The following is a 25,770-nucleotide window of genomic DNA, read 5'->3' as shown; positions in this document are numbered from 1 at the left end:
TATCAAATTTTGATAAAATTGACATAACTTCTTTATTTATGATTAGATTTGATTGATACTTTGACAAAACAACTCTTACATGACATACCAAAATAGACTCCACCCAAACCATCCCCCAAGCTCCCCCCATCCGAATCCCCCCCCCCCCAAAATAAAAATTTTTTTTTAAAGATCATCTAATAAATGGCCACCACACCCTCGCACTATACCCCCCCCCCCAACCGAACCCCCCTTTTTTTTAAACATGGTTAAAAAACACAATTTTTTTGAATTATTTTATTTTTGAAATCCTGCCATCCCAACCAAAAATCTCCCCCCCCCCCACCCCCAAAAAATTGCATTTTTGGAAGAAAATGTAATAAATGACCTTACCCCCACACTATACAACCCCCTCCACTCTACCCCTCCTTCCTTTGTGATTGAAGTTGAGATAGGTCCCTTCACCTTTAATAAGAAAAATAGATGAGCGGTCTGCACCTGCAAGGCGGTGCTCTTGTTCCTTATATGGCTTCATCAATCTTCATGAAACTTTGTCAGAATATTTAATTAAATGATATCTTGGATGTGTATGAAAATGGTTCTGGTCTGTTCAAAAACAGGGCTGCCACGGTGTTCACTAGTCATTAAAGTTGGTAAGAACATTTTGTTCTAATGACATATTGGGCTGCATAGAACAGGTCAGTTCCTTTGAATCCCATGTGAGCGACTTTGGGCCTTTCAGGCCTTCTTGTTTAAAGATAGTTCTTGTTAGACCTATCCTTTAAAGGGATCTTTTCACTGTTTGGTAAATTGTCAAAATTGAAAAAAGTTGTTTCAGATTCGCAAATGTTCGGTTTAGTTATGATATTTGTGAGGAAACAGTAAATACTGAACATTTGCCATGGTTTAATACAGCCATTATATGCAACTTTTGACGATATAAAAACCTAAAAATTATAAAGCGTTGCAACGCGAAACGATTGAATAATTTGGAGAGTTCTGTTGTTGTCGTTTAAATTGGTGAAACTACGAAGATTGCTTATATAACGCATACAATACACATCTTATGTATGCATGGCAGGATAGCTAAGTTGGCTTATGCGTTTTAACTTCAGGATTCCGGGGGTCATTGGTTCGAGCCCTGCTGCGGGCTACTCTTTTTTTTCCTTTTTTAAATTTTGCTTTTTATTGTGTACTGGAGCTTTTAAAATTTAATGTTATACATTTATCAATATAAAGCATTTAATCACAAACGTCAGAACATGCCAAAATCTGTGAAAAGGCCCCTTTAAGCCCACGATATAACGTTTTAAGCACTGTAAAATTTGACGCGCCTGCATTGAGGAACGTTTGACACAACAATACGTCTGCTGTTGTTCAAGCGGTAAACTTCACCATTGTAAGTAGACGTCTACCCCGCAAGTTTGAACGACGAGTGCCATCATGCGTGTTATGCGAGATTATTATAAGGGCAGAACAAAGTAAGTGTTCAATAAAATTTTAGCAACACCATTTACGGCACTGATCCGCGTATGATCTTGATACCATAGACCCTACCGCTATATTCACTGATTTCACTATGGGGCAGCAACTCTGGATGTGATTTCGAGATTGTATAAGACACATATGAGTGTCTTTCTTTCGGCATTATCGGGAACATGCCAGGTATTTGAGTGAATATTTCCGAAAACCTGGCTTTTCTTACGGATTTGTAACGTGCCTTTGGAGAAGGCTCTTCAACTGCATTTTTTCCACAAAGGTCGCACTGCTAAAGTACATATTCAGATATTCATTTAGATTGTACTTATGAAGTAACCTATAAATATACCCTGCATAAATCCTTAGCATTGAAAATCATTGTTAAAAAGTTAAAAAATCGCGTCAGTCTATTCAGGAAGACATGCTTGTCCAAGTATCTACAAGGAAGACTGCATAACTTTAAAAGTTTTCTTGCGTCAACATATGTTTCGAGCGTTTCAACATCTAACACTGCGAGTGAAACGTCAGTACTGGTAGATAGTTTCAATTACTGTATGTGTTTAACCAAAGCCTGTGGGCAAATGTCCGTAGGCGTGTCTGTATTCCAGAGTTTAAATCCGTAGTGTGTTTTAGGTATAACCACTGTTTGGTATAACGTTTCAAGTGTAAGTGGGTTTTAACCTCCTTTAGTATGTTTAGGAATGTTCCTCGCAGTTTGATGCTAGCGCCGTTCAGTAATTTGGTTGAAGAAAGTGGCTCGTCGCATATGTATGTGGCCTTGGTGGTTGTACACCTATACTTCATATAGTGCCTGTGTTCCCATATTCCACTTTCTTTCGCGACAAGACCTTACACTGTCATTAAAGGCCACACTTGTCGGAGTTATACTCGAACAGCAACTGCGAAGGGTACAAATTGATATCATGCATTGTAGCCCATGGCGGGAAAATGATACCTGAATCATATCATCCGCAACGGTCGTTGCACAAATGTTCACATAGAACATACATTAAACCGTAACCACTATCCGTTAGTTCTTTAATAAGGTCGCTAATGAAAGTGAGATACAGGATCGGTGATGTTTTGCTTTCCTGCTTGGTCCTCTGTTTAATTTTGCCTAACGCAACTTGTGATGTTCCGGTACATTTAGGCTCTATTAAGAAGCATGGTGGCGTCCAAGCCGGCATCAGTCAACTTGTAAATAAGGCCATCGTTCCAGACCCGGTCGAAAGCCTAGCGACAGTCCAGGAAGCAGAAGTATAATACGCTGCTTTTGTATTCACGGGCGTAAAACACACTTTCGCGCATCATAAATGACGTCATTAAGAAATTGAGTTGCTTCTGGTAAACCGTCCTTCTGCTCATTAAGCAGCGAAGTATGTTGGTTCTTGCAGCGTTGCAGAATTATCGTTTCAACAAAGAGGAAGTCAGGGATATAGCTCGATAGTTGTTTGAGTCGTCTTTGCGATTTTATCGTCCTTATGAAGTGTTATTATCACACCCTTTTCATTTCTTCTGGGACATAAACTTTTCGCAACATATCTAAGAAAACGTTTGCTATGATGGGCGAACGGATATTTACCGCAAGAAGTAAATGTTCTTAGCATATGGTGTCACATCCGGCGGCTTTACCGATTGGACAGTCTTTGATGGCTTCAATCGTCGACATTACAATTTGTACCCTAATTTCGACGCGTTGTTTCCATTTGTTATCAAATGTAGGGTTATCTGACGGGGTGTATAGCATTTTGGAATAGTTACCCAATTGCTCGATAGGTTCGTGTGCGCTCCTCTATATCTTGTTATTAATATTAATTCCAGCACTTTCGTACGTCGCATTTTATACTTTCTGGAGTTAACAATTTTCCAGAATGTTTTGCTGTCCATTTCAGCCGCCTTGTTGAGATCCTGGTCTAGTTGTAGCATGATCTGGTTTGAGTGCAACCGGTAGAGTCTCCGGAAGTCAGCTTTTGCATGTTTGTATTGTTTGTATTGTTTATTACTTGAGTTACGCGGATGGCCTTGACCAGGCCATTCGCGGCTCATTTCACGTCACGGGTAATATCTTGGAGGCAGAGTGAGGAGAACTAGTAAGAGTTCGATACGCACCGTCGATTTCGGATTTATCTAGTGCTTGAAATTGAAGTTCTCGAAGAGTACCATCGTCTTCTGGAGAAACCAGATATTGGCCTTGTTCATGTCTAGTCTGCGTTTTCCATTTTATTCTTGGAACATTCTAGTATATAAATGGGTCATTGCTTTCATACACCGGTATAAGTAATTTCACCAGCACCGGTATGTGATTAGAAACAATCATCATTAATAATTTTGCAATGTATAACATTGTCCATATTTTCTACAGGCATGCATACATAATTAATAAGGGATGATTTACTATTGTCATTCGAGACAAATGAACATTTTGCCCCTACACACGTAACACTCATATTAATTGCAACATTATTAGTATCGGACAATCAATTGGACAGCAATGTAATCTTTTAAAAGTCTCTGCATGTATTTTGAAAAAAATACATCTGATTGGAAATATACAATTACATGTATGCCAACTGTATAAAAAAGGAGACAAACATAATGCTATAAATTAAAGGCTAATATCGCATCACCTACATGCATTTACAGTAAAATAATTGAACATGTCATCGCTAGCCTATCACGTCTCACCTGGATAAAATAATATATTGTGTACAATAGTATATAATAGTATTTTATATGACCTCCAACACGGGTTTAGATCTTACCCTTCTTGCGAATGACAACTGATATCATTCATCCAAAACCTAACCCATTCAAATAATCAAGGTATACAAACTGACATCATCATTGTGGATTTTGCTAAAGCTTTCGATAAAGTAACTCACATCTTATACAAACTTAAATACTATGGAATTAACACAAATGCTTTCTTCTGGATTTCTGACTTCCTATCAAATAGTGTAACCCAGAGTTCAGGGGGGAAGATTAAAGCTATATATATGTATTTTAAATATTTAACTAGTTCACCACAGATCATAAACGTTATAACGCAATACTGAAGTAACTCCTGAGGAAAGAGATTCCGCAATCTGAAAATAATGATAGAGCATTATTTCATAGAATGCATAATACACGACTAGATAAAACATAAATGCTAATTCAATATAATGGCCATATTTACATTAACATAGCAGATATAGAAAAATACCATTTCACATAAAATGCATGTTCTATAAATATAAACATTACAGAACATGCAGAATACAATTACACTACACAGAAATACATAACACAGATAACATTTGCAATGAACATCATTACATAATCACGTACACAAATCATACAGCTCACTTACCAAAATGTGGTTCTGAATACTTTCTCTTCACTCACACAATCATGTCTCGTTCGTCCATTGGTGAAACTGTAAGTGGATAACGTGAAACAGTGCAAACAAAGAATAGTGATAAAATGTTAAAATAGCAACTATACCTAAGATCGAACACTACAACTTTAGGTCGAAATATAAGAGAATTACACGTAGAAGAAATACGTGAAATCTGTGACAAATGAACCGAGCAAATAGACAAATACTTGAACATACCTGTTTAAGAAAGTAGATAAAACTAACGAATTCTGTACGTGAAATAAATGCCTGAAGAATGCGTCTTCCCGCTCTGAACTCCGTGGTCAATATGATTTATACATCACTACACTCCTCGAGGATAACTCCTCGAGGATACCTACACAAGTTACTAACCAATCAATTTAAACTAACAACAAAGTTAAATTAACAATAGAAATGATCGCTCGAGCGTAGATACCGGTCTCGTATCATTTAAAGGTGGAGTGAACTCGACCGACATAATTATTATAAAGTATGGTAAAATACGACATGGTCACTATAGAACCTATGCTGCTGCCTGGAGGGAACCATGTCATACAAGGTACCTGTAACCTTCGGAGTAGCACAGGGAACTGTCTTGGGGCCCATCTTAGTTCCGTCTATATAAATGCCGTTGCTGAATACATGAAACATAGCTCTCTAAGAATTGTTCCAGATGGTCATCATCTACAAAAATATCGACAACTTTTCCGACGCCCGATACCTCCAGGTAGATATTAAAGCTGCTGGTCAATGTGAACAGGACAGAATTACGAAATTCCACCCTGAAAATGCATCATCCTCAGTATTACGCAAAAAAGAAAACCTAACATCTTTTCATATAATCTTCATGAGCACATCTTTTAAAAAGTAAATCACGCGAAATAACTAGGTCTTACGCTCCAAAGGGACCTCAAATGGGATAAACATATTAACAACAGGTAATCATGCAAACCAGGCACTAGTATTTTTTCGACGCAACTTAAAAATTAGGTCATCAAAAGTTAATGATTTGGCTTACAAATCAATAGTTAGGCCTACATTAGAATACTCCCCAACTGTCTGGGACCCACATACAAAAGTTCAAATAAATCCACTGGAAAAAAGTACAAAGACGTATAGTCTGGATTACCTACCCCTGACGCTTTTTATTGGGTCAGGCATACATGATTCATGGCGGCAGCCAGTGTGTTCTTTAAAATGGACAATTAATTTATTTTCGGAGCAAGGAGTTCACATTGTGAAAATCGGTACGTTTTATTATAATTAATATTTTGGCGATATTGATTTTTCTTGCTTTTAACGTCTAACCTCAATACATAGAAATATGATATATGGCTATATTTCGGAGAGAACGGATTTCGGATATACTTAAATAACGCAATGTTTAACCAAAGCCGGATTCAAGTTTGACATTAATTTTTTTTATGTGTTAAAAATATGTTCACACTTCCAGGATCTATATACTTTAACATTCAGTTGTTAATGTGAGTATTTGACAAAACATTTTCATGTGTTTTGAAAAACTCGTCTTTCGCATGAGACGTTAAACAGAGGTGCGTTGTACTAGGTGCTGTACGCCTGGCACTAAAAGACCCAGGGTCACCTCTGGAAGGGGTCGTCTCCTGTATCTTGCACTATCCCCTGTAACCAACTTACACGTCTTTCTTGTGGCGATGGCTATATGGGATACAATCCCGATGCGCTCGATACAAATTAAGACACACAGACCGTAGATTGATACGTATGATCCGTGTTATGTTTTGTTTTGTAGGCTGTAGTGGGTCAGAGGCTGTGTTCATGACATGCATTGGTAAATAAAGGCAATGGTATATAAATTCCTTCACCTATACATGTAAACATTTCAGAGAATTTATCAATCTTACATACAGCAGGACGATAGACTGAGTAAGAGAAGTGAGAGGATGCCAATTATGTTCGGCTTAGACCACATGTACGTGAAAAGATGTGATACACATTCACACCAACACACACTCCACTACAATCTCCGAAGAGTCTAGAGAGAAAGAAATAATTTTAAATCATATTTCTGATCAAATATTGTTATGAATTTAACAAAGTTAAAATCAATGTTGCTGTTTTTGTGATTAGATCTAATGCAAGGTATCCTGTTATGCATGTTTTAATAACTTGAGATAATCAACATACATGGATTTATTATAGTATTTACCCTTTCTTGGCAAGTTGTAATTTAATCCGACAGTAATGATACTGATAATATATATATATATATATATATATATATATATATATATATATATATATCGCAAATCCAGTTATACTTATAATAATTATTATGTTTCTCAAATAAGGAATGGAACAGTACATGATCCTGGATAAATGCAGAGCAAATTTATGTCATGTATCTGATAATCTAGAAGTTGTTTTAATGAAATTTAATATAAGTATAACCCAGGGTCTCATAAAAATTACTTGTAAATTAATAAGTAATAACTTAAATGTGATAAATCCCTTCATTGCTAAATGTTGAAATAAAACATACTTTCAAGTGACGTGGGTGGACCAGCATGAATAACCCTCTGCACATGTTGGAGATCCACTCCCATGCATAGGGCCACTGTTGAAAATATGAGTTGAATGGGGCATTCTGAAATCGGCTTTTGTAAACTGGAAAGAATTACCTCCTTCAGCTGAAAATACAACAAACTCTATTTTTAGTTTTTTTTTATATCATTGTAATATTATTTAAACAAGGTTGTAAATTATGGTTGTTTGCATCATAACTGACTAACAGCACTTAAAGGTCGCGATGGTGTAGTGGATGTGGTGTCCGCCTAGCGATAGGGAGTTTGTGGGTTTGATCCCTACTCGGGGAGCGTTCTCATTATCTCCTCCATAAAAACCAAGTACTGGTTCTTCCCAGGAAACGGACTCGAGAGTGTCTAGATAACCCTAAGGTTTTCAAGCAATCAAGCTAAAAAATAGGTTTAAACTAACCGCACGTATCGATTAAAAAAAACATGTTAACAGTTCTGCTATCTCCACTGTTGTTGTCGTTCAACTTCAGCCTCCAATACTACGAAGTAAAACTATTTAAACTAACCTTTCCAGAATCCTTTTCCATAGAAGAATGGAACATGACGACTCGTGCGTTTTCAGGTTCTGCACTCTCCCCAGCATAAAAATAACTGCCCAGTTTTTGCCTGGCTATCTGATATCCATAGCCAATCCACTGCAATGATTAATGGCCTACAATATAAACCCATTTAATATTATTCTATGTACAAGTCTACGTTGGAATGCTATTGCAATTTATTATTTATTTGACCATACAAAAATATACATCATATACATTAGGTACATTGAACAGCTATTCTCTTGTTCGATTGTGTACACATTCATTATCCGAAAGACGCTGTGTCCGAATTGGGTAAACATGACATATATCATTTTTAAAATATAAATCATAAGTGATTCGAAAAAAAAAAATTGACGGATCGATACCTATAAATAAACCTTAACAAAAGCTTGAAGGTTTTTCACTTACTTCAAACTTGAATATTTTTACGATTATTAATACATACGAAGTGCGCCGCCATTTTCCACGGTTGCCTGAAGTACTAAAGTACTAGTATTAGTACGACGGGAACCAAAATAAAAGACGTGCAGCCAGATTCGTAACACACAGATATATTACGGGCAAAAGCCCGCGAAGCGGGCGTTGACCGTTCATACATATGGGAATTTAGACATAAAATTACATAAGAAAACCACATATGGATACGTCTCAAAAAAATTTGCCACGCGACATTTTCGCGATGCTATTTATGGCCTTGAACAAATCCAAAACACTTTGACATATGCTAAATCACATGTAAATACATACCTCAGGAAAAGTTATATCAATGACATCATAATTGTGTAGCGAATCGCACCAAATATTCTCGCATTATTTGTTTTTCTTCGCAACCGTTCCAGAATTAAGTCATTTCTCAATTATCTCCCCTGAATGCTCTTCTTCAGTGAGTATAAGCCGAAGACTGGTTCACTACCTATAGTTACAGTCTTTACCAAACACAATTTAAGTGAACATAACCCGTCTTTAATATATTGCCGAATCTCAGATTTCTGTCGAATTTATTTGCTTTGATCTTTTCGATATCTTATTGTTATTATTATCCTGACAAATCACAAACGCTTGTTAAAAAATTATTTGTTTTAAACTTTATAGTTGGCATCTCTGTTCTTCCAGTATTCTCGCGGTATTTCAATAACGACACCCTACTGTTTATTTGTCAGAATATGTGACGCATTTTCATTCGCTCTCAGAACATTCTATACATAAATGGTTACGTCACTACGTTATTGTCAGTAAGACCGGTGTGACACATTGCTCTCAGAAAGCATTCTATACATAGATGGTGACGTCACTTCGTTATTGTGAGTAAGACCGGTGTGTACACAATGTCTCAGAAAGACGTTTTACGTGTGATTATGAGCAATATTCTGGTAAGTTGTCGTTGTTATCCACCAGAAACACATTTATTCACAAAATTTAAAGATATTCCGATCTAACGTTTTAGTCTTTTAGCTTTAAGTTTTAACGTATTTACACCTCGTCTGCTCGCACTTTACCGATATCCCGAAAGGTTACATATCACTATAATTAGTTTAGGCCTAAAACCACAAAATCCGATACCGTTGGATTTTCGTACTACAATCTTACGTAAAAAATCTTCCAGATTCGAAATCAACAAAAAACAAGACATTTATAAATTGTCTGCATTATTGATCAAATTTTAAGATATTTGTTGGTTTTCCGTTTTTAGAAGCTGTTCTGCGAAGCCGAAGGCAAGAGCTGAGCATCAAACAAGCCATTCTATCCAGCAAAACTGACAGTTTTGGTTTACAGAAATCAACAAAGGAGGGATTCCTGAACTATCAAATTTCCAAGCTATACACACAGTTATTATCTGTGGTGATCTTTATTGGTTTTGCTTGTTTACTTGGATGGAACATGTGTGAACTTTTATAGAACTTTGAATAGTCTATATATGTCTATCTATAAACCAAAATCAGCTATTGTATAATAAGATCAGATGTGCAAACAATGTCAAAGGGTTGTTAAATTAACAATTTGAAGGCAATTATGCTGAAAAAAAAGAAAGTCCCCATGCAAATTTTGTCTGTATATCGACAAGTGTCTGCCGATAATTGTCAAACTAGTAATACAAAACTTACCACAAGTATGTAAAAGCACTAAGTACCTGTGATCATTTTTAGTAAGATAGTGTAATTCTAAACAGTAGCAAATAGCTTGTTTAGTAAATGCATAATGTAATTAATATGATTTCCGTTCTATTGTGTAATTAATAAATTGGTTGTTACTTGTTAATCCATGATAAATGTTTTATGGCTAGTACAAAACCAGCAATGTTAATTTTGTAAAAGGTAATACAATAACACCACTTTGTAATTTCATATACGTAAATATTCTTGAAATGTAGGTTGATGATTGTGTTTTAGTTTTACTTATTTTGTAACTATTATTTTATGTGCAAATAAATGATGTGAAGTGTTTTGTATCTCCACACAATACCACATACCTTTTTATATATGTACTATGTTATGTGTTATTTGAATGTTTAAATATAAAAAAATGGATGATATAACATGATGCATTCTAATATTTGCATTCAAATTGTAACTATAGAGCTAAGTGAATGCAGTTTAGACTGTGATTTTAGAATTGCTTCAAAATGGCTAGTTTTTTAGTGGCGACAAAATTTAAACTATTCAACAAAAGTTTGCGAAAGAAAATTAGAAACCTGCAAGATACCTGTATTTATTAAATATTTTAATTGCGAATCAAGTATGTTGTTATGCTGTTACACATAATTATACATTGATAATAAATAAGAAGACAATAAGTGGTGTTAACGTTTCCCAACAGTAGAAATCATTCTTCTGATGAAGTCAGTGATATACAGACGAAAGCTCCAGGTATGGCTTTCAATACGTAGTGTGTGTTATTTGACAGTCTAAAACTTATTGGATTAAACAAAAATCCTGTCAAATTTGTCAATCAAAATTGATTTGACACATCACATGATTTTGATTATGTTAAATCAGTGTACTGTATGCTAAATGCAACTGCTTTAGCAAGCTGTCAAGTTTAATTGAGACATTTGATGAAACAAACTGTTTCCTGGGTAGGACCAGTACTTAGTGTCTATATGAAGTACCATGACGTCGAAAGTCTACAAGACCTACTAAGTAGATCGAGAAATGTACTTCGACGTTTAATTTTCACCGACCCTTGAGTGTTAGCCAATCAGAAGACACCTTACGTCTGTTGCTTTTAGAGGTTTTTGACATTGAACATTATTATTATTATTATTTATACCGAATTATGCCACTATCGACCGCTTACTCATAGATATTGTGCGTATTTATTTAACATTATTATTATTATAATTTATACCAAATTATGCGACTATCGACCGCTAACTCATAGATATTGTGCGTATTTATTGACCTGGCGTGGCGGAATTAACCTCTGACTTATGCAAGTTATGGTTATCACAAATACCACCAACGGGGAGTTTATAATACATTATTTATCCCATTAATGCTTGGTAACTGGTTACCGTTGGGAATTTCCAACACAGTAATGCGCTGGACGGTCGTGATACTCCGCCCCGCATGATCATTTCAGACACACAATATGCTGAACAATTTTAATTTTAAAAAGGTAACAATTGAATCTTCTTCAAATTTGTATATAATCTATTTCAATGCATTAAATACTTGAAACTTCTATGTGACGTTATTTTGCCATTCTGATATTTTTATTCATTTTGTCCTCAACTAAAAAGATTTTAAACATTTATTATGAATAAATCTGAAGGAAAAGCGGCTCAAGAGACTAGTGTTTTGATTGGCTGTTCAGAAAATGTGTAAGTAGAAGTACAAACATGTATGTCCAAGTACAAATTGTACTTTGTCGTACAAATATATACTTCGAAGTGTATTTTATATTCATGTCGACGTACAATTATTGTACTTCGACGTACATTTCTCTTTTTAACGTGTAGGTCTTCTTGACTTTCAACCCAAATGGTACGCCATAGTATGTCTTTAGGGTTATCTAAAGAATGCTCCCACTTAAAGGATCAATACAGAGACCTCCCAGTGACTAAGCCAGTTAGCAGACACCCCATCCACTATACCACAGACACCGAACCAGCTATAAATTCCTGTGGCTAGAAAAAAATATATATATAAGATGCTAGATCTTCAAGCTTGGAACATGTAACTCGTTTTAAGATTGATTTTTTTTGGATGCATTACTAAATTATTGCAACAATTATCATATTTTGAACACAATCATGTCCATATATTTATTAATAATACATGGTTATCAAAAAAACTTAAAAAGCTTTTGCCCGTAAATTAGGTAGCACCTATAATCATATTACAACACAAGCTCAGTAACTTATATGATAGACAACCTGAATTTGCCCACTCTTGAAACACGCAGAACAAAAATCAGTCTCATCATGCTCTATACAATTATTTACCATGTAGTTGCCATCACTTCTCCAAATAACCTCCTTGTTCTTGTTGACCGTCGATCCAGACTCAGCAGTAACCATTGCTTTCGACACATACAAACCTCAAATGAATCATAAAAATTCTCATTCTACCTAAGAACTGTGATCCAATGGAACTCACTACCTCCCCAAATACTCGAGGCAGCCACGTTACAAGTTTTCAAAACTCTTACTCCTGTGGCTGTCATTGTCCACCTTATCCACCTGTAAAAACTTGCAATGTAAATAATTTTAAAGTTAACACCCAACTGAGAACCTTTGTACAGTTTTCACCCCTTAACCAATATAAAGGCGCTGTCACAAAATCTTTTATTTAGAAGAAGTGCTGCATCGGAAGAAGAGAAGATATATAGATGAAACTGTATGGAATTAGAACAGTTTCTTTTTTATTAAATTAAATAAAATCATGTTTAAGATGGATACATAGCATACATACACTGTGCCCAATATCAGGGCCTGTTGCACAAAACTTCAACGGCCAGTTAAGCTAGCCGGCTTAATTGAGTTATAATTATTGATTTATTTTTTCATTAAAGAAATATCAGAAATCGATAAAATATGCAAGCTTGTGTATTAATAGTTTCAACTCGCAATAACCACGCCTCAACATACCAATGAACCGCAGTGTAAGAGAGTGGGTGCAGTGATGAAATAGGCCTTATGATGTTAGTTTCAGTTAACCTACATTTAAGTTGCTATTCGCACAACATTTATTTGTATTGCCACAAATTCGACATTGAGGACACTTAATAAATAAAATGCACCCATGTGTGCGATTTGTCCGCACTGGCCAACGCATTTTAAAACACAGATGCGTCCGTCAAGTAAAGCAACCGAATAGGAATATGGGGTAAGTTTAACTATTCCAAATGATGAAACGTTTTGTAATTGAATCGAGTGTTGTTGTGTTTCGGACGAAATATTCGGATAGGTGTCCAAGCCTTTTGACATTGACGCATCTACCAGCGTATTAAACATTATACATAGGCGGATCCAGAGGGGGGGGGGGGCGTTCAAAATTGCCAAAGTAAAGTCAATTCATTTGATGTTTCACACTTAACTAGATCTAAATTACCTATTAAAACATGCCAAAGCCTTCAAAATCACTAAAATCGTGGAGCTTCCGGGGGGCTTCGCCACCCTGGACCCCCAAAACTATAGACCAGTTGATTGTTATTGTTTACACTCGGGATTTTCTGCGCATGCGCACTCACTGGTTGGCAAAAACACTGGTTACAGTAACGTAAAACATGTATAAAGCGCTCTCGTTTAGTCAATAAATTGGTAATAAGACCCAAAATAAACATTAAAACTCTGAAAATATGCGTGCAGTAACACCGAGGGAGATTAAGAAAATTTCGCGACACACTGCATTTGCATGATTTGGGACGTCGCGTTGAATGATCGGCAAAATTGAAAAGCCGATCTTTAAACTGATACTTACCAATTAATATAATCACAGTTTGCAACATTGTTTTTATTTTGATAATTTAATCCAAAGTTTTCATGTTGGCAGGTGTTTTTTCTATACTGAACATGTAAACAAATGACCGAGGACCCTATTAAGTCTTGGAAATCTGTGTGAATTGACAGTTTGACGTTATCAAAAGAAAGCCGCTTCCTGTCTGAATGCATAACTTACTCAAGTAAACACGTTCAACGAATGCATAAGGAATGGTTTTAATTGTCGGAACAAAATCAATTCACTGCTCATTAAAGCATTTATTTTGTCCTCGTAGGTAGGTTATTCCATTGATTGCTAAAAGAAGGTGGTAACTATTGAGTTGAGAGTTGCATTAAATATTCACAGTTGTGTTCTAGTTGCATCGACATTAAAAACAATGTTTACCAGTAATTATGGACCAAATCAGCAGAGTGACATTCACACATGTTAATCCCTTTTGTCAAAACAACACATAACGCCAAACACTTCCGTCCAGATGTTCTCTTTAATCAGTATACAGTACAATAACTGTTTCAATAATTACTATACTAAAATACAGTAATGATAAAGATATTTGAATTGAAATTAATTTGGAGGAAATAAAAAATTATTTGCGATATAATTGTGTTAAAAAATACCAAAGAAACTTTAAACCGAAATCAACAGAATTCAGTGTTCTCTGCACTACAAAGTTTGTATCAAAAAATCAATACACGCACACTTTCCACGCATAAACCTTGAACTTGTACATTGTAGCATATTTTTCGCGCTTTTTTGTCAGGAAATATACATGATGACCGTATATTGGAAGCATTTGTAAACGTGGTGTTAACATTAAAAATCGGAAGCGTGTTTCGGATTACAATCAATTATTCTCATTTGGAAATTAAACGGAACATTTATTCTGCAAATTGATTATATTATGCAAATTGAACTGTCTTTGCATGAATATTGAAATAGTAATAGGGAGTGATAAAAATATAGCATTTTATGATAAATGCACATATTTAATTTATTTAACGAAATTATGTTTTACCCTATTGTGATTGCTTTTGTTCACGATGGTGTTTCTTACACTGCAGTAATGTACAAGCTTTACACGTAATAGCTGAGTTTACTTTTGCCAGTACCCGTTAAATACCTTACTTGCGTAGCAGTAAAATTGCACAATATTTTAAATCTATAGTTATTAAACAATGTATTATTTTGATTAAAATGCCTAATATACATGTTGTATATATAGTTCCTGTTAATCCATTTCCGAAAAAAGTCTTCATTTTTTAAATGTTAAAATATTTTATTGAAGCAAATGTTCAGTATTAATTTTAGCTTTAAAATTTGGCTTAAATGACTGCTCAATATGCCAAGAGATGACATGGAGGTATCATAACTTGTGTTTAATGACCAGATACTGTCTGCCACATGTGGTTTATTCAGGGACCCAAGTTTAGGTCCCTGGGTTTTACTTTATAACACCATGTTTTCTTTGTAATTGTCTGGACAGTATCCGATCATAACAAGATAATCTGTTTGTGATGAACAGAGGTGCAATTAAACACCGGGATATAAAAGCTGCAACTAAGTGTGTCAAAATTAGTGTGAACAATTAAATAAAACAATTACATAAGTCAAGGCAATTTATTTAATGTGTAACAAGGTAAGTTTTTTCAGACATAAAGGTTCAAATCAGTTACCCTATGTTGCGTACAGAAAATATACCTATTGGTTGTTTGTTTTCATTCTTATTTGTTTTCGTTCATTAAATTTAATTTATTCTGAAAAAATTTCAATTTCTGAGATTTTTTTTAACTAAAAATGGTCACGAAGAAGTGCCAAGTAGAGAGATTTTTGTGGTAACCACATATCGAGCTCTTAGATTGTATTCCACTCCCGAGGTCGTTGTGAGTAAAAACAAATAATAACAACAATATAATCGTTCCAAAGATGCATTCCTTTGCCTGCTAATGTTTTATATAGACATAATTAGTAAAATTATATTAAATATGCATGATTATCATTAACAAACGATGATTTTTTCAACCTTCTCTATATGCGCTTATATGAATTCCACCTCTTATTGCCAACCAGTGGGCGGAGTCTAAGTTTTGCATGTGTGCGTGACATCACTCATCAACTGGTCTATAAACTATGCACTTTTTTGGCATTATAAGAAGGTACTTTGATGAAAGTATATAAGGCGTGACAAGCTCGAGAAGTGGTTGTCAAAGCCTTCAAAATCATTAAAATTGTGAAGCTTCCAGGGGCTTCACCACCCTGGACCCCTAAACAATAAACTACATGTATGCACTTTTTTGGCATTATAAGAAGGTACTTTGATGAAAGTATATAAGGCGTGACATGCTAGAGAAGTGGTTGTCAAAGCCTTCAAAATCACTAAAATCCACCCCCCCTGGACCCACCAGCAAATCTTTCAATATCCTGCCCCCCCCCTAACCAGAAATACTGGATCCGCCCCTGTTAAATGTGTCCTCCAATGTACATCGTTTTAATAAATCAATTAAAAATGACATAAAACTGATAGCATGAATTAAAATTAAGTTAGATTTGTTGATGTACAAAATGTAGTTTTGCTCAGATATCTATAATTTAGCGCTTCCACAAAGTTGAAAAACCTGATTTCCATGATACAACTTTTGCAAGTCCAACAAGTCCAAGTCATACAATCTGAGAGTTCCTTATTTAATTCAGGAGTTTACTTTGTACCATTGTTTTTGTTCCCAAAATAAACGCCGATATTCAGCTGTTTCAAAATTGTAAAAAGTGACACTTTTCCCCTCAAAATCCCAGCAACACAAATTACCCAAATCTGTTAAATAATTATTTTACATCATGTTTTTGTGACAGGCACTATTTTTTTCAATACTTCATGTATGTTTGTGACAATATTTGTTGCAATAATCCAACTCCAAGCTATTGACCCCTGGGAGGCAGCACTTTAATTGGTAAAATATGCAAAATCAACTATTTCCTGGCATTAACCAGTGATTTTCCTCACTACTTTGGGAATGGTATTGGTACCGGCTAGGTGATCGCTGAGAATAAAAAAGTAGTAGCCAAATTTCAGTGTTACGCTGGTGACCAACACCACAGGGCCCTCAATTCATTTTAGGGGAAGCGGGTCGCAACCCTCAATCATGAGGGGGAATTTTCGTGACGTTTCCCTTTTTGGGAGATTTTTTACTTACTCTCTCATTATTACATTTGTACATGTTTGCACTATATTCATTTCTTTTTCATAATTAAGTACCGGTATGTTTGTCAATGACGAGATTAAATTGAAATAGAATTGAGATATAAAAATCATGAGACACAGCAGTGCTCCAGCTAGGCCTAAATCGAAGGGCGCCACGCCCTGCCCCCCCGAACCTCCGCCCTGCCCCCCCCCCCCCCCCTCATAATTCATAAATCTTTTATTACATTGTAACTAGTTTAATTCTCATTGTAGACATTATATTTGAATGGTTTAATAATAATGGGAATAATACAATTATTTATAACATATAAACGAACATGCAATAAAAAGCATTCCAGAAACACCCGCGCGCTCGAACGTGCCCTTTTCACAAAATACTGTGCGTCGAAAGTGCCCTTTTCACAAAATACTGCGCGTCGAAAGTGCCCTTTTGACAAAAAAGCCCCCCTGCCCTTTTCAAATCCTAGCTGGAGCACTGGACACATCTTCAGGCTTTATGCGTGAGACTAACAAAGAGTGAAAATCATAAATGTATTGTATTTATTTATCAATCAAACCACACTTAAACAAAATATTTTTCACATGAAATTTAAATGCTTCATTTTATTAATTTTTATTCTTTTTAAGGTATAAACAATAACTGTATACCATTCCAGAGCCTTCCCCAAGATTTCTTCAGGTCTTAAGGTTGTGAAAGGTCACACGCGAAATTACCTTTGCTGTTAAACAAGTTGAGTTTTTGTTTGTCACAGCACAAAAGAATGAATGTGATGCACAAAGAAGACAAACAATTTGGACCAAACAGGATTTATGAATATCCGATTACACAGAAAATTAAAGTCAGTGAAAAAATGGGGTCCCAACCGATGCGCGATATTTAACATTGCAATATGTTGGACCGCTATATATTCGAGTTGCAGTGTAGTTCTGCTTGCAATTCTAGATTATTAATATTTTGAGGCATACACATGTACATACTTTTTGCTTTTATTGTATTTTTAAGAATTGTTGGTGTGGCCTTGTGGCGGTTGCATCAACAGGGCTTAATTTGACGCTAACTTTTTTTACCTACTGACCCAAAGGACCACCAGCTTTTAGAAATTACTGGTCCTCCAAGATTTCAAGTGGTCCGACAATTTCTCTGTTATTTTACCTAAATTTCAACTTACTTTCCGGACTATCCACAATGTATTGTGCATTTATAAAAAGAAAACTATACTATCTACTAAACTATTTCATTATCCCTTTCATATTTTTGCTGTACTTCAAGCTTCTCTTCATTAGTTTTAGGTTTTTTAGGCGTAGGTTCAACCACTCCCGGAATGAAATTCCACATCGCAAAAACTTGTGATCATAAAAATACTCACGGTTACTCTCTCGCAATATCAAAACATTATTAAGCGTCCTCCAGTATCAATTCTTACGGTAAACAAAGTATATTCTGACGGTATTAAGATCGATAAAATGCTGATTATTGCTGCTTTTTCAAAATAATAAATACCATTTTGTTCATTTCCCGATCCGAACGATTAGAATTTTATGTTAATTTGTGTATCGATTACAGCGAAGTCTGGAGACATTTTCGGGAGACATTTGCGGATCGCAAATCGATTTTTTGATGTGACAACAAGTTTTTGTCATCCAGGCATCTAGAAAAATTGAAACTTCCAATATGTTGCTATGTTTTTCCCCGTCTCGAGTCGGCCCATAAAAAAACTATGAAATTATGAACATATAAAGTTGTTTTATTGATGAAAAGGGCTTTCCACCAGTATTTCACAATAAGCTGGCCAGGATTTTTAACTGGTCTGACGGATCAACCCAATTTCTAGTTTCACTGGTCCTCCCTTTTTTTTACTGACCCCGGGTCAACGGACCACCTTTAGTGTCGAGCCCTGATTATTCAATGAATGTTGTGCTGCCATCTAAAACCCTACACACATTTTTTGCGCTTACAGACGCAAGGCAAATGATAAGGATCGTTATATCGTCTAAACAATTTGTATTTGACATAAAACAAATTAAAATAAAAACAGTCTTATTCCAAATTCACATAATAGTGTGTTTCAAATAAAATATTAATAAGCAACATCATATACAAATATTGTCATGAAGAATACATGTATTACAGGGACTTGTTTTTAAAATAAATGTTTGATATTTATAAAAATGAATTATGTAGCTGTAGCTTTAAGAATAAACACAATCATCATTATAACAGTGTTATAACTGATGATTGATTAGCTGAAAACTCCGTATAGATTAATAATTTCTATAATGTTTCCAGTGCAGTGGCCGACGAAGCGTTCGTTCGTGGCCAGGTGCCTAAGCATCCCAAGTGGTGGTGGCACTTCTCAGCCTGCATCACGGGTGGCCTGGTCCTCTGGTGTGGCCTCATGTCATACAGGCACACCTACCACGTGATTAATACAGTAGGTACCAACACATGGGCTACCTGGCCTTTGTACATACTTTTTATACGCCCGTCTATGACGGGACGTATTATGGTATACCCCGCGTCTGTCCGTCCGTCCGTCTGTCCGTCCGTCCGTCTGTTAATGTTGTACGCTACGTCAAATATCCTTTGACAGATGTTCTTCAAATTTTAACACAATCTTAATATTGATAAACCCTGATCCCCTTTCGTTTTTGACGGAATTCTGAATTGTCGTTCCAGAGTTATGGGACTTTGTTCGTCAAAATTTCGTGATTTCATTGAATGTCCTACTGTAGCTCAAATATCCTTCGATGGATTTTTTTCAAATTTCAACACAATCTTAATATTGATAAACCCTGATCCCCTTTCGTTTTTGACGGAATTCTGAATTGTCGTTCCAGAGTTATGGGACTTTGTTCGTCAAAATTTCGTGATTTCATTGAATGTCCTACCGTAGCTCAAATATCCTTCGATGGATTTTTTTCAAATTTCAACACAATCTTAATATTGATAAACCCTGATCCCCTTTCGTTTTTGACGGAATTCTGAATTGTTGTTCCAGAGTTATGGGACTTTGTTCGTCAAAATTTCGTGATTTCATTGAATGTCCTACCGTAGCTCAAATATCCTTCGATGGATTTTTTTCAAATTTCAACACAATCTTAATATTGATAAACCCTGATCCCCTTTCGTTTTTGACGGAATTCTGAATTGTTGTTCCAGAGTTATGGGACTTTGTTCGTCAAAATTTCGTGATTTCATTGAATGTCCTACCGTAGCTCAAATATCCTTCGATGGATTTTTTTCAAATTTTAACACAATCTTAATATTCATAAACCCTGATCCCCTTTCATTTTTGACGGAATTCTGAATTGTTCGTCAAAATTTCGTGATTTCATTGACTGTCCTACCGTATCGGATTTACCATGTTTCAATGTTAAATTATCAAGTATTCACATATTCAACTGGATGAGATTTGACTGGAACATTGGAATTCCATACACACATACTCAAATGGGTGAGTTGAACATATTTTTTTGACAAATATTCCAGCTGTCTTCTGCCAACTGAAGTAAAAAAATGATTCAAAGGGTTATTTATTACCTTACTACTTCATTGGCGAACGACGGGCGTATCATGCGCTCATGGCGCAGCTCCTCAGTTAGTTTTAGGCATTGTTATTATCAGGTTTTTAACGAGGGAGACTAACAGAGTAATTGACATTTACATTGTATGGGTATTGTATGAGGTATTCACAAGACTACTAAACATATCTATATTCTGTGTGAAAAAAACCAAGCATTCTAGTAAGTAAGAATAATCCTAATATAGAGTAGGTGTCCAGTGTTTGTGTGTTTACAGGACCCCAACCCTGTCAATAAGCAGGTGTCCATTGTTTGTATGTTTACAGGACCCCAATCCTGTCAATGAGCAGGTCCTAGTGTTTGAGTGTTTACATGACCCCAACCCTGTCAATGAGCAGGTCCCAGTGTTTGTGTTTACAGGACCCGAACCCTGTCAATGAGCAGGTCCCAGTGTTTGTGTGTTTACAGGAACCTAACCCTATCAATGAGCAGGTGTCCATTGTTTGTATGTTTACATGACCCCAACCCTGTCAATGAGCAGGTGTCCAGTGTTTGAGTGTTAACAGGACCCCAACCCTGTCAATGAGCAGGTGTCCAGTGTTTGTATGTTAACAGTACCCCAACCCTGTCATTGAGCAGGTGTCCAGTGTTTGTGTGTTTACAGGACCCCAACCCTGTCAATGAGCAGGTGCCCAGTGTTTGTGTGTTAACAGGACCCCAACCCTGTCATTGAGCAGGTGTCCAGTGTTTGTATGTTTACAGGACCCCGCCTTGTCAATGAGCAGGTGACCAGTGTTTGAGTGTTTACAGGCCCCACCTTGTCAATGAGCAGGTGTCCAGTGTTTGAGTGTTTACAGGACCCCAACCCTGTCATTGAGGAGGTGTGCAGTGTTTGTATGTTTGCATGACCACAACCCTGTTGATGAGCAGGTGTACAGTGTTTGTATGTTTGCAGGACCCCAACCCTGTAAATGAGCAGGTGTCCAGTGTTTGTATGTTTACATGACCCCAACCCTGTAAATGAGCAGGTGTCCGGTGTTTGTATGTTTACAGTACCCCAAAGACTGTCAATAAGCAGGTGTTCAGTGTTTGTATGTTAACAGGACCCCAACCCTGTTGATGAGCAGGTGTCCAGTGTTTGTATGTTTACAGGACCCCAACCCTGTCAAATGTGCAGGTGACTAGTGTTTGTATGTTACAGGTAACAGGAACCAAACACTGTCAATGAGCAGGTGTTCAGTGTTTGTATTTTAACAGGACCCCAACCCTTCAAATGAGCAGGTGTCCACTGTTTTTCTGTTTGCAGGACCCCAACCCTGTCAATGAGCAGGTAGCCAAATGGACAGATGAGGAGCTGGGTATTCCTCCGGACGAGGAGGACATCTATCCGCCCGGATACGTGCCCCTCAAACAACGCTAACTCACAGAAACACTCCAGGGATTAGTTTTACATAAACTTTGAAATATTAATTTATAGATGTGAAAGGCATATTAAAGAAATTGCTTGTTATATCATGTGTTGTTATTATAGTGATCTTAAATGAAACACCTTAAAGGGATGCTATACTATGAATTTGGAATTTTCATGAAAAAGGTGTTTTTCTTCTTAAATTGCTTCTGGCTCCATGGTAGTTTATGAATTGTAAGGCTAGAAGGATAAGAGAAATCAAAATCTCAGAAATTGTCCAACTCGTTGTCTTAAGTTACACAACACAGTCATAGGGAAAACACAATGCCTATTTCATTACCAACCATCAATTTATTTTGTGTTCTTGAACATATTGAATGTTTACCTGTCATAATTCTTACTACTTGTTCAGACCTCAGCATCACATCCATAAAGATGTAGAAGTCGCCATTGTGAATTCTTTCGTTGTATGTGGATTTAATGGCCTCACTTTTGAAGGGAGGTAATACAAATATAGATTTTGCCAATGTCCATAAGTTAGCCTAATTGTGCATATCTCATGAAGTATTAATTTCAGCGTGATGAAACTGTATGCTGTAATACATACTCTTTAGCATGTGCATTGGCATTAATTTAATGATGACGTTTTGTGACAAGAGTAACAAAGCAGTAAGCAACAGCTATATCCATCATTCATAATTCTTTTGACTAAGAGGTGTCATTGACCATGAGGTAGCTGGACTGCTTAATCTTCATTATGAACACTTGAAATGTCGCCATGATGTAATGGATATAGTTTCTGCCTAGCGACCGGGAGTTTTTTTTAAGCTCACCTGAGCACAACGTGCTCATGGTGAGCTTTTGTGATCGCTTTTTGTCTGTCGTCCGTTGTGCGTTGTCAACATTTGCCTTCTTAACTCTCTAGAGGCCACATTTATCGTCCAATCTTCATGAAATTTGGTCAGAAGAATGGTTTCAATGATATCTTGAATGAGTTAAAAAATGGTTACGTTTGCTTGAAAAACATGGCTGCCAAGGGGCGGGGCATTTTTCCTAATATGACTGTAGTAAAATCTTGTTAACACTCTAGAGGCCACATTTATTGTCTGATCTTCATAAAACTTGGTCAGAAGATTCATCCCAATAATATCTTAGACGAGTTCGAAAATGATGCCAGTTGGTTGAAAAACATGGCCGCCAGGGGGCTGGGCGTTTTTCCTTATATGGCTATAGTAAAACCTTGTTAACACTCTTGAGGCCACATTTATTTTCCGATCTTCATGAAACTTGGTCAGAAGATTTGTCCCACTGATATCTTGGATGAGTTCAAAAATGGTAACCTTTGATTGAAAAACATGGCTGCCAAGGGGCGGGGCATTTTTCCTTATATGGCTATAGTAAAATCTTGTTAACACTCTAGAGGCCACATTTATTGTCCAATCTTAATGAAACTTGGTCAGAAGATTAATCCCAATGATATCTTAGATGAGTTCAAAAATGAGGCCGGTTGGTTGAAAAACATGGCCGCCAGGGGGCAGGGCATTTTTTCCATATATGGCTATAGTAAAACCTTGTTAACACTCTAGAGGCCACATTTATTGTCCAATCTTGATGAAATATGGTCAGAAGATTTGTCTTAATGATATCTTGGATGAGTTTGAAAATGGTGACGTTTGCATGAAAAACATAGCCGTCAAGGGGCCAGGCATTTTTTCTTATATGGCTATATGAGGCTATAGTAAAATCTTGTTAACACTCTAGAGGCCACATTTATAGTCCGATCTTCATGAAACTTGGTCAGAAGATTCATCCTAATAATATCTTGGACGAGTGCAAAAATGATGCCTGTTGGTTAAAAAACATGGCCACCACAGGTGCGGGGCTATTTTCCTTATATGGCTATAGTAAAACCATGTTAACACTAGAGGTCACATTTATTTTCCGATCATCATGAAACTTGGTCAGAAGATTTGTCCCAATGATATCTTGGATGAGTTCGAAAATGGTTTTGGTTGCTTTAAAATCATGGCCACCAGGGACGGAGCATTTTTCCTTATATGGCTATATATGGCTATAGTAAAACCTTGTTAACACTCTAGAGGCCACATTTAGTGTCCAATCTTCATGAAATTTGGTCAGAAGATTGGTCTCAATTATATCTTGGATGAGTTCAAAAATAATTATGTTTGCTTGAAAAAAAAGGCTTCCAAGGGGCGGGGCATTTTTCCTTATATGGCTATTGTAAAATATTGTTAACACTCTAGAGGCCACATTTACTGTCCGATCTTCATGAAACATGGTGGGAAGATTCATCCCGATAATATCTTGGACGAGTTCAAAAATGATGCCAGTTGGTTGAAAAACATGGCTGCCAGGGGGCGGGGCATTTTTCCTTATATGGCAGTGTTAGTTTTGTTCCATCAATTGATTTTTGGCAAAATTATGGGCTTTGGACTTGGAAAATTTCCATTTTTTGCGGAGGATTTTACGAAACGCTTTCAGATACATGTATTTACCTGATTTTTTGGCTTGTGGGACTACCTGCATGTACATGATTAATAGATAAGTGTGATTTTCGCTCCTGTTCATTGATTGTTGGCAATGTTATGGGCTTGTACTTAATTTTTTCTCTATAATAACATTTTTGGGAAGTTTTTTTATGCAACGCTTTTAGATAGTTAGCTGAGTTTTAGAAAGCAAGTCTACCGACATTGACTTACAGATGAAGTTTGAGTTTTGTTCATGTCCATTTATTTTTGACGTTTGTTGTTTGTTATGCCCCCCTTCGAAGAAGAGGGGGTATATTGTTTTGCACATGTCGGTAGGTCGGTCGGTCCGTCCACCGAATGGTGTCCGGATGATAACTCAAGTACATTTACGCCTAGGATTATGAAACATCATAGATTCATTGATCATGACTCGCAGATGACCCCTATTGATTTTCAGGTCACTAGGTCAAAGGTCAAGGTCACAGTGACTCGAAACAGTAAAATGGTTTCCGGATGATAACGCAAGAACGATTATGCCTAGGATCATGAAACTTCCTAGGTACATTGATCATGACTTGCAGATGACCCCTATTGATTTTTAGGTCACTAGATCAAAGGTCAAGGTCACGGTGACTCAACACAGAAAAATGGTGTCCGGATGATAACACAAGAACGCTTATGCCTAGGATCTTGAAACTTCATAGGTACATTGATCATGACTGGCAGATGACCCCTATCGATTTTAAGGTCACTAGGTCAAAGGTCACGGTGACTTGACACAGTTAAATGGTTTCCGGATGATAACTCAAGAATGCTTACGCCTAGGATCATGAAACTTCATAGGTACATTGATCATGACTTGCAGATGACCCCTATTGATTTTTAGGTCACTAGGTCAAAGGTCAAGGTCACGGTGACTCGACACAGAAAAATGGTGTCCGGATGATAACACAAGAACGCTTATGCCTAGGATCATGAAACTTCATAGGTACATTGATCATGACTGGCAGATGACCCCTATCGATTTTAAGGTCACTAGGTCAAAGGTCACGGTGACTTGACACAGTTAAATGGTTTCCGGATGATAACTCAAGAATGCTTACGCCTAGGATCATGAAACTTCATAGGTACATAGATCATGACTTGCAGATGACCCCTATTGATTTTCAGGTCACTTGGTCAAAGGTCAAGGTCACTGTGACTTTACACAGTAAAATAGTTTCCGGATGATAACTCAAGAAAGCTTACGCCTAGGATC

General features: G+C 36.5%; 1 protein-coding gene and 2 long non-coding RNA genes across 6 annotated transcripts; 1 reads left to right on the top strand and 2 right to left on the bottom strand.

The window, feature by feature from the left end:
* Positions 1–1,772: 1,772 nt before the first annotated feature.
* Positions 1,773–6,976, bottom strand: LOC127854102 (uncharacterized). The gene is made up of 3 exons (XR_008036919.1): positions 5,057–6,976; positions 4,811–4,876; positions 1,773–4,544 (listed from the first exon to the last, which is right to left on the bottom strand). It is a non-coding gene; the product is annotated as an uncharacterized LOC127854102 (long non-coding RNA).
* Positions 6,977–7,137: 161 nt separating this feature from the next.
* Positions 7,138–9,647, bottom strand: LOC127853964 (uncharacterized). The gene is made up of 3 exons (XR_008036814.1): positions 8,706–9,647; positions 7,923–8,068; positions 7,138–7,509 (listed from the first exon to the last, which is right to left on the bottom strand). It is a non-coding gene; the product is annotated as an uncharacterized LOC127853964 (long non-coding RNA).
* A 3,470-nt stretch (positions 9,648–13,117) lies between these two features.
* Positions 13,118–22,125, top strand: LOC127854098 (uncharacterized). 4 transcript variants are annotated; one of them, XM_052389092.1, is made up of 4 exons: positions 13,118–13,285; positions 19,381–19,525; positions 21,329–21,352; positions 21,448–21,477. In XM_052389092.1, exons 1-4 carry the CDS (start codon positions 13,194–13,196, stop codon positions 21,460–21,462), a joined length of 276 nt encoding a protein of 91 aa, XP_052245052.1. In that variant the 5' UTR covers positions 13,118–13,193; the 3' UTR covers positions 21,463–21,477. The 4 variants fall into 4 exon arrangements, with proteins under 4 accessions (XP_052245052.1, XP_052245049.1, XP_052245051.1 ...); XM_052389089.1 differs by lacking the exons at positions 21,329–21,352; positions 21,448–21,477 and adding an exon at positions 21,922–22,125; XM_052389091.1 differs by lacking the exon at positions 21,329–21,352 and having other exon boundaries at positions 21,473–21,538.
* Positions 22,126–25,770: the final 3,645 nt, after the last annotated feature.

This window comes from Dreissena polymorpha, chromosome 12, assembly GCF_020536995.1.
Source record: "Dreissena polymorpha isolate Duluth1 chromosome 12, UMN_Dpol_1.0, whole genome shotgun sequence".
Taxonomy (NCBI): domain Eukaryota; kingdom Metazoa; phylum Mollusca; class Bivalvia; order Myida; family Dreissenidae; genus Dreissena; species Dreissena polymorpha.
The sequence above is the reverse complement of the archived record's forward strand: the minus strand, read 5'-3'. Positions and strand labels throughout refer to the sequence as shown.